A 9429-nucleotide genomic window follows, 5' to 3' on the forward strand; every position below is an offset into this window, starting at 1 on the left:
CCACCCATCTTTGCGGGTCCAGGGACCCCACCCTGAGGTCCCCTCCCACGGAGCATCCCGACCGCTGCAATTAGCCTCGGCTGCTGGGAGGCTGAAGACTTAAATTTGTCTCAGATGATAAAACAAGGCGCTGACATCCCGCTTGCATTAAAAGCGTGCAGTTGTTCTGGAGCAAAGTTATTCCTTCCCACCAAGAGGCGTGCTGGTTTAATCTCCAACTCACCTCTCTGGGTTTTTTTAAAGATATTGTGTAAATCCTCCTGAAGCAGAGCAGGGACTGTGAATAACTCACAGCAACTTTTTCCCCCCCCTCCTTTTTTTCCCCTTTTTATCTTTTAAATAGAAAGGTCTGCTTTATTAGAGATGCTGTCAAGGCAATTAAGCTTAAAAATTGACCTACCTTACAGGTTTAAAAGCCTTATTATGGGCTTTGGCTTCAGGGATCCCTTGGTGTCTTGTCTTTAAAGTACTGTTTGTTACAGCAGGAGTTGAAAACAAGGGCATTAGCAGGAGGAGCGGCAGAAAGCTGGTGGCTGGGCAGTTTAATGTGGCTGTTCCCAGCCAGGCACTGGAGCTCAGAGAAACTATTTTACTGACGCCTTTTTTTTCCCCCCAAAGTGAAAATGGGGTGTTTCATTATCAGAATATCTAAAAAATGTGTCTGTGTTTCAGAATAACCACCGTCAATTTATTTTTTCAGTCAAAACATTTCATTTCAACATTACTGGAATGAAATAGTATGTTTTTGTTTCCCATCTGCCTGCCTTTGTTTAAAAATACCCTGCCATTTTATTGAAAGGACGGCTTGTATCTGAAATGATGCGTTTCCCTTTGCTTCATCAACCCAAACAGATTGCTGAACCTGAAACACAGCATTTTTCCTGGCCTTGATGGGTGGAAGCATTAGAAATTGAAAACCGACCTGAAACGGATATTTGTTTTCTTTTTTTTTTTTCTTTTCTTTTTTTGTTGTTGTTGTTGTGCAACTGAAAAATCACTTATCCCACAGCTTTAGTTTTGCATCTTCCAGGCAAAAGTCAGGAAAACATTTTTGGGGATATGGGATATTGTGGGAAGCTGTGAGGTGTCTCCTTTGCTCTGCCTCTGCCAACAGCTTTTCCTGGCAGCAGCTTGTGCCGTGCTGGGTGCTGGGATCCAGGGTCCGGGGTGCTGGGAACCCCTGAGAGCCTTTGGGAAGCTGCTTTTATCAACCCGGTAGTATTTCTGATACAGTCAAGCTGACAAACAAGCTTGCCTTGGCTTAGAGCATAGTGGCTCTGGGGAGTTTGCTGAGGCCTCGGCAATATTTTAGCATTATTTGCAGCTGCCCCAGCCTGCCCGCGGCTCCCTGGCCAGGTGGCTGCTGGCCTGGCTGTACAGCCGTCCTGGTGGACCTCCAGGTGGGATGTGCCATCCTTACAGCTACAGCCTTGCCCCAGCTCCAGCCCGGCTGGCAGAGCTTCCTTTGGTGTGTTTGGAGCCGGCCGGGTCTGCTGGCAGGGCTGGCTGCTGTCTATGTGCAAATAAAGCTGCTGAGATGCAGCCAGTGTCCTTCACCAACCTCAGTGTGCTTGAAAGAAACTTCTTTCTGGAGAGGGATCTGAGTCATGGTTTACACATGGCTTGGGTTAGCAATATGGGGGTTTTGTAGAATCATAGAATCATTTACGTTGGAAAAGACCTCTGAAATTGTCAAGTCCAACTGTTAACCCAGCACTGCCAAGTCCATCACCATACCACATCCCTCAGCACCGCATCTGTGCATCTTCTGAGCATCTCCAGGGATGGTGACCCCACCACCTCCCTGGGCAGCCTGTCCCAGTGCCTGGCCACCCTTCCAGTGAAGTTTTTCCTACCATCCAGTCTAAACCTGCCCTGGCACAACCTGAGGCCGTTCCCTCTCGTCCTGTCGCTTGTTACCTGGGAGAAGAGGCCACCCCCCCCCCCTACACCCCCCTGTCAGGCACCTGCAGAGAGCGATCAGGGCCCCCCTGAGCCCCCTCCTCTCCAGGCTGAGCCCCCCCAGCTCCCCCCTGAGCCCCCCCTCAGCCTGGTGCCCCAGCCCCTTCCCCAGCCCCCCTGCCCGTCCCCTGGACACGCTCCAGCCCCTCTGCGTCCCCCGGGCAGTGGGGGGCCAGAGCTGAGCCCAGGGCTCGGGGGGCGGCTGCACCGGTGCCCAGCGCAGGGGGATGGGCACTGCCCCGGCCCTGCTGGCCACGCTGTTTCAGACACAAGCCAGGGGGCTGCTGGCCATCTTGGCCACTTGGGCACACAGCCGGCTTATGCCCAGCCAGCTGTGAAACAGCCCCCCAGGCCCTTTCCCACTGGGCAGCTTCCCAGCCCCCTGCCCCCGGCCCGCAGCTGCCTGGGGCTGGTGTGACCCACGGGCAGGACCCGGCACGGAGCCCTGTTGACCCTCACGCACTTGGCCTCAGCCCATCGGTCCAGCCCGCCCAGACCCCCCTGCAGAGCCTCCTGCCCCCCCGCAGATCAGCACTCCCACCCCGCTTGGTGTCATCTGCGAACTGATGCCCTCGAGTCCCTCCTCCAGATTGTTGATAAAGACGTTCAACAGGGCTGGCCCCAGCACGGAGCCCTGGGGAGCACCGCTGTGCCCGCCGCCAGCGGCTGTGACCCCATGCACCACCACGCCTTGGGCTCAGCTGTCCGGGCAGCTTTTTACCCACCCATGGAGCAGACCCATCCAAGCCACCCCCCAAGCCAGAAGAGCTGTCCAAGCCTCACCCTGAGGAAAAGCCCTTGTGCACCCCTCCCTTGTTCTTTTGCAGGTGGCACCCGCTCCAGGTCACCCTGCAGCTGCTGGGGAAGGCTTTTGGCAAGCTGTGCCTCTGCCATTCATCCCCCCTTGGAGCAGTTTTGCGTTTCACTGCTGGCTTGCATCCCTGACCTGTTTGTAAGGAAAACTGAAATCATGGAATCACCAAACCCCTCCAGCTCAGAGATCAAATCCTGGCACAGTTGCACGGGGCCAAGACGCAAATTGTGTCCCCCAGGGAAAGGTGATGCCAGGAGGCTTGTCCTCATGATGGATTATGGCCATTAGCCAGGGGTTAGAGACTGGAGAAGGAGAGAGGTTTGCAGGTACCACCATTTTCTTAGCCTTCACCTTTTTCATCTATTGTCAAAAATAGTCCTTGCACAAGCAATTTAATAGACCCAATATTCTGATGTAGTGAAGGGAGAAGGCTTCATTATATTAAAGTCAAACATACAGGAATATAATGGAAAATTATACATTTCAGACTATGCTTGAAAGAGCGGCGTATTAAACATCACAGCGAAAATAGCTGGTTAAAATGTTCCCAGCCTGCTGTTACGTGCTGGTAGAGAATGGCATTATTTTTCTACTTACTTGTCTGAGGACGTTTGGATTTTTTTTTTCCTTTCTTTTCCTTTTGAGCGAGGGAGACTTACTGCTCTTTCCAGCTCTGGGATTCCTGCTGGAGATTATAAAACCAGGGCTCTTATGGAGGTATCCCCATGGGGCACCAAGTAACTCCCCATTTGGCTGGTGAAGAGCTCTGGTCCTGTGTTCCCCACTGATGCCTGGGGGAAAGGATGGCAAAGTTCCATCTTCACCGCCCCCTCTGCTCCCTCCCGTGGCATCCAGTGCATCCCCACCTCAGAGCCCCCCTCCTCCTCCTACCCTCCCAGGGCTCTGGAGAGATCCTGAGCTCCCAGTGTGGGGAGTGGCATTAACGATACGGCTGTCAAGAGGAGGCCAAGCCTGTCAGATTTTAATTAAACAATTACCTTCTCAAAATTGGCATTTTCTATCAGTCCTGGGTGCAGGAGCTGAATCCTAACGAGCCTAGGAAAGTGGAGCAGGTGGAAACGACAGCTTCTGGGGGAGCCCCCAGATGAGGAGGGCACATAGAGGTGTTGGGGCTGGAGGAGCGGGGGCTGCAGCCTCCTGATGCTCCTGGACCCCAGAGGGCTCCCAGGAGCCTGCGGGCAGGTGGGATTGTGCCCAGAGCATGACCTCCAGCTACATGTGCCAGTACAAGGAGGTTTTCTGCCTCCACCCAGCTGTGGATGTGCTGCATCCCACTGGGTACCGCATCAGTATTTTGGGGGAAAGAGACTGTTTTACAGAATTACATCTGCACCATGCCTGGTGCGATGGGGTCCTGGGAAAAGCCCCCCCCAGCATTGCGGCCATGAAAGCAGTTGTAAGGTGAGACTGAGCACAGGTGGTGCTGAGCAAGGGGGGTTTGTCTCCCCCCTGAATGGGTGCCAGGCAGCACCCAGCACCCTGCCTGGCTCAGGCTCTGTGTGACCCAGATGGGCAGTTCTGCTCTGTGGACTCTGCCCCAGTTAACTGAGCACCCATCAGCAATTCAGAGCCAAGAATTGCTTGTCATTGTGTCAGCCCTGATTAGCGTGCACATCTGTAATTAGATGGAGCAGCTGTGATTTCCAGCCTGGCTGAGATCTCAGGTGGGGTATTTATGGCAGGGAGATGCTTAGAGTGATCTTCTCAGCAGAGTGAGCCTTTGAGCTTGGGTTTGATGGGTACTACAAAAGCAGCTAGCTGTTCTGGAGGCGCAGAGCTCAGAAAATGGAAGAAATGGTGTTTTCTGGATTAATTACCTTTAGGGTATTCTTGCTTATAATCCTTTTACATGAAGCTTTGCAGATATGCACGGGGGAAAGGGGGGGGGGGGGGGGGCGAGGACCAGACCCTTCCACGCGCCACCGTCTGCATCTCATGTAACATCTCTCTGGAAAAATAAGGGAGTATGGAAAAATCTGTCCTCCCAGGGCAGAAATTTCCTTTAAAAATTATTTGTTCCAGAAGAAGGGGGTGGATCAATGACATAGCCGTCCTGGCCATGCTCTTCCCCTAGGGAAAACACTGTTGACTCTGGGGCAACAGCTGTGCGCTGGCACTGCTGGAGGGCAGTGAGCCCAGCTGCCTGCTTCTGCCTACTTCTGCCTGCTTCTGCCTGCTTCTGCCTGCTCGCCCGGAACCTGTGCTCTCGGTGTGCCAGGGATATGCTTGTTTGGGGGATGCTGCTGAGTCGCTGTGTAGAGAAGGGGGTTTCCATGCCAGGACCCAAGGGTGGCTCTTGGGACAGGGAGATGTGACGTCAGGAAGAGAGCACTGGCAGAAATCTCCTGAAGACCTGCAGTGTTTTGTAACCCACACTAAAAATACACCATGGTTTAAGTGCCGCTGGCTCTGTAAAAATAGCAGTTATCAACGTGGGGGTGCAGCACCGGCATGTACATACGTGGGCATTAACATTTCCTCCATTCCAGTGTGCACCCGGCTGCTGCATCCCTGCCCTGTCCCAGCCTGTGCTGGCGGCAGCGGGGAGCACCAAACCTCTGGGACTGGGCTTCCACCCCATCACAGCCATCTGCCCTGGGCAGCAAACCCTCAGTGAAGTGGCAGTGGGAGAAGAGTGATTTTTGTTCCCATGTTGTGCACAGCCAGTCCCAGCCCTGGGCTTTTCACCGGCCAGTTTGGTGGGTTGCAGTACCGGGGCAGCAGAGCCTGGACCTTCCTCCGAGCAAGCAGAGCCGTGCTGAGGTCAGAGCACACAGGAGCAGAGGAACAGAGGATGCTGGACCAGACCCAGGGCACCAGCCAGGATTAGCCTGGCATCTTTACCAGTCTTAACTACACCCCTCTACTTTAAGATTACACCCCCCCCAGCCCCTTGCCTGCATTTGCAGAGTGTTTCTTGGGCTGAAACAGTTCATACTTTAATTGGAAGTGACCTGTTGCTTAAAAACCGATTTTATTTTATAACGTGCCAAAACCAAAGAAAAGCGAGACTAAAATGGAACAGGGTAACTTCATTGTTACCGATACATGGGATGAATCAAAATTAATCCTTCACCCTCTTTCTCTAGTGCTTTACGGCTTGTGAAGTTTTTCCAGCCCTACTTTTATGCTCTGCTTGCTTTGGTGGACAGACACAAGCCGTGGGCTTCGGTGGTTGGGGCACTGCTGTCCCAGGCCACCGGTCCCAGTGGGGGGACAAGGCTGTCCCTGCTTGCTGCCTGTGCTCTGCTCTTCCCCCTTCACAGGTGGACCCTTACCTGCCTTACGAGTACACCTGCGAGGGGATGCTGGAGCGAATCCACGCCTACATTCAGCACCAGGTTGGGGAGCATCCCTGTCCTCCCTGGGGGAGCATCCCTGTCCTGCCTGGGGAATCATCCCTGTCCTCCCTGGGGAGACGTCCCTGTCCTCCCTGGGGGAGCATCCCTGTCCTCCCTGGGGAACCGTCCCTGTTCTGCCATGGGTCTGTTCCTGTTCCTCTGGGTAAGTAACCACTGAGCCAGTGCAGCTCCCCAGCGTGGCACCCCGGGTCCCAGCCCTGTGCAGCTGGTGGCCTAATTGAAGAGAGCACCAGGAGATGGGGGCTGGGGGAGATTTGCCATGAACCAAAGACACAGGGGGGGTGGTTGCAAGTAGCTGGAGGTAATGAGTCTGGGTCAAGACCTTTCTGCTGCAGAACGTAAGGTAGCGTTGGGAGTAGAAGAGGGGGTTGATGCCTTCATCTTCCACAGCAGGGGATGCCATCTATGCATGCAGGTGACCTCAACCTGAGAAGCAAACTCAGCAGCCCAAGTGTCCTTCTGTCCCACCAGCACCCTCCCTTCTCCATCCCCAACATCTCACCCTGTCCCTCTGGACACTGACCCACTGTCTTTTCTCCCACCAGGATTTCTGCACCACGTCGTCTCCTCCACTGCCTCCCAAGGCCAAGAGTCCTGCTATGCAAAGCCCTCCGAGCCCACTGGCCCTGTCCCCCAATGCCACTCACCTGGTGTGGTCCCCCAGTGCCAGCTGGGACCCCCACGCCTGGCCCCCAGTGGGCTCGCTGCAGGTGTGGGTGTCGGAGACCCAGCACGCCTGCACTGAGACGTGCCGGCGGCACGGGCTGGTCTGTGAGCCCACCTTCTTCAGATTCCTCAACAAGAAGGAGGTGTTTCTCCAGTGAGTTGTGACCTTCACAGCAAGGTGGTGGTGGGGACCATCAGCTGGATGATCCCTTTGCTCCCCTCATCCCCAGCACCCATTTTCCTCATGTCCTCCTTGCTGAAATCCCATTGAGGTGCCTTCATGCACAAGGCGGTGCGGGCAGGGTGCTGCCGGAGAGCAGCCCGTTGCTTGCATGTGTTGGCCTTGACCAGCTTCACACTTCAGAAGGCAACAATAGCCTTTCCAGGCACGTTTCCATCTCTCCCCCACCCCGTTCCTCTCCACCTCCTCCGAGCTCTCTCCCTTTCTCTCTTTTTTTATAATCTTTCTTTATAAAACTGCATTTTGAACACACAGCGGTGAAGTTTTAATAGAGTATAAATCTGCCACCAAGCTCCGTGCTGCTCTATGGGCAATTAAAATGCGAGCATTACTATTGCTATTATGCTGGTCAGGCAGGTGCTGTGAATCCCAGTGACATTTTTATGCGATAAATTAGGGCTGGGGCTTGGATTTCACCCTCCCCTCCATGCCCCACTCCAGACTTTAAAATGAGCTTGTTCAGGGACTCACCAGTTGAGAGGGGTTGGTGGGAGGGCGATGCCAGCACTGCCTCTCTGTCTGCTGGCATGGGCATGGGTGGTAGGAGAGGGATGCTGAGATCCGCACTGGGCATTTCTGCTGCTCCTCGGGGCATTTGGTGATGCCCGCCCCAGTTCTGCTGGCTGATCCAGGCTAGCAGGGGGCACGTGGCCATCTGTTGAACTGGTGTGCTGTTGTGTAGGGGACGTTAGCTGCTGTGGAAGGTGTCCACGAGAGTGGACAGGCTTGTTGGTCAGTGGGGGGATATAAAAGATTTGGGTGGATTTTTGTGCATGATTTCCTAAGCCATCCCTGGCCCACATGAGGGTTGGGGTGGTCTCGGGGCTGCAGGGCTGCGTTGCAAGAGTCACCGCTGCCTGCATGGTGTGTTGGGCTGGTAATAAGCCAGCCAGGGGGTGCCAAGCAGAGCACTTATGGTTCCTGGTGCAACCAGCAAAGATCTGCCCCAAAGCTTAGGGAAGGAACCTCCCCGGGAAGGATAGAACAGCACTAAAAACCCTTCAGTGAAACCTCAGGCAGCCTCCTCACCTGAACTGACCCACCTTTGTCTTTGTTTCCAGGCTCAGCATCACCTGCGACAGCACCGAGTATGAGATGAACCATCTTTACCCAGCAGTGGCTGAGAACGTCCACGAGTGCTACCTCCAGAAGGAGCCACTGCTCTTCAGCTGCGCGGGCTACAACACCAAGTACCGGCGCCTCTGCCCATGCCGCGACTACCGCAAAGGACAAGTGGCTCTGTGCAGGGACTGCTTGTGACTTGGTGTGTGTGTGTCCCGTGTTTGCGACATGCAACGTGTAACGAGTGGCTTTCTCAAAGCTTCTGCAATAGCTGGAGGTGGGACAGGTCCCTCTTGGCGGGTGAGCCAGGGGTGTCGGACGCTGGGGGTTGTTTCATCCGCCAGTCAACTGTGAGTGACCATGTCCTGATGTTTGGTTTCATTTTCTTCTTGAGGAGCATCATCGGACCGCATCCGAACCCACCTGGACCTGGTGGCACTGGGGTGGGGTGGTGGGGAGGGGGGGGGCAGGGACACCCCTCTCCTCCTCTGGCAACAGGACAAGCCACCAGCAGACTGCAGTTTCAGGGTTTTCATCTTCTCCAAGCATCCTAGGTTGTTTTATTTATTGATTTATTTTTTTTTAACCCTCCCCATGACAAGTGGTAAATTAAAGGGGAAGCAACACCCAGCCTTTCTGTGGGAGTTATTGGGCAGAGCTGTGCTGGGGGGCACAGGGAGGCTGCCGGTGCCTGCCTTGGCTGTGGGGCTGGGGGGAGCCTGAGAAGAGTGGCTGGGCTGGAGGGACACAGTGGGGTCTGTCCCCCTGGTGTCCCCAGGAAGAGCCAGCAGGGGCTGGATGGCCCCCAGACTGTCCCTGGGAAGCGAGGGGCAGGATGGGGCTGGGGAGGGCTCCCAGGAGGGATGCTGGACCCCGCAGCGATGCTGCTGGCAGGGTAGAGGTGGCCAAAGTGACCCCCCCCAGCCCCCCGTGGTTCTCTGCTCTCTTCTGGGCTGTGCATGGAGCTGTACATCCCTCAGGGACTGAGGCACTGGAGGTGATGGCGGGGGCTTGGGGCTGTACATCCCTCGGGGACCGAGGCACCAGAGGTGACGGTGGGGGCACGGGGCTGCTCAGGGTTCAAGTGAGCAGGCAGGAGGACATGCTGCAGCAGCTGAGCGGAATTGCCGGTGGGCACAGACCGAGGCCAGGGAAAGGGGGCAGCTCAGCAGCTGTGAAAGCAACATCACATCTCTGCATGCCCCAGATGTTGCAGCCACCGGAAGAGGTGAGCCCCAAGCAACCCCCTTCCATGTGTGGTCTTTGCTTTTTTAACCTTTCTTTATGACATTCATCTCACT

The 9429-nt window shown here is 55.1% G+C and overlaps 1 protein-coding gene across 4 annotated transcripts in view; it reads left to right on the forward strand.

Moving 5' to 3' along the window:
* Positions 1 to 8758, forward strand: part of MGAT5B (alpha-1,6-mannosylglycoprotein 6-beta-N-acetylglucosaminyltransferase B) — a 70645-nt gene extending 61887 nt beyond the window's left edge. For 3 of the 4 annotated variants that reach the window (XM_040579516.1, XM_040579506.1, XM_040579525.1), the window contains 3 exons: positions 6064 to 6138; positions 6705 to 6979; positions 8128 to 8758. In XM_040579516.1, the coding sequence (XP_040435450.1) occupies positions 6064 to 6138; positions 6705 to 6979; positions 8128 to 8326 (549 nt within the window). In that variant the 3' untranslated portion in view covers positions 8327 to 8758. Of the gene's footprint in view, positions 1 to 6063; positions 6139 to 6704; positions 7004 to 8127 lie in introns of all 4 variants that reach the window. The other variant, XM_040579535.1, reaches the window with a different exon arrangement.
* The last annotated feature ends 671 nt before the right edge of the window (positions 8759 to 9429 follow it).

The sequence above is a fragment of the Falco naumanni genome, chromosome 1 (assembly GCF_017639655.2).
Source record: "Falco naumanni isolate bFalNau1 chromosome 1, bFalNau1.pat, whole genome shotgun sequence".
Taxonomy (NCBI): Eukaryota; Metazoa; Chordata; class Aves; order Falconiformes; family Falconidae; genus Falco; species Falco naumanni.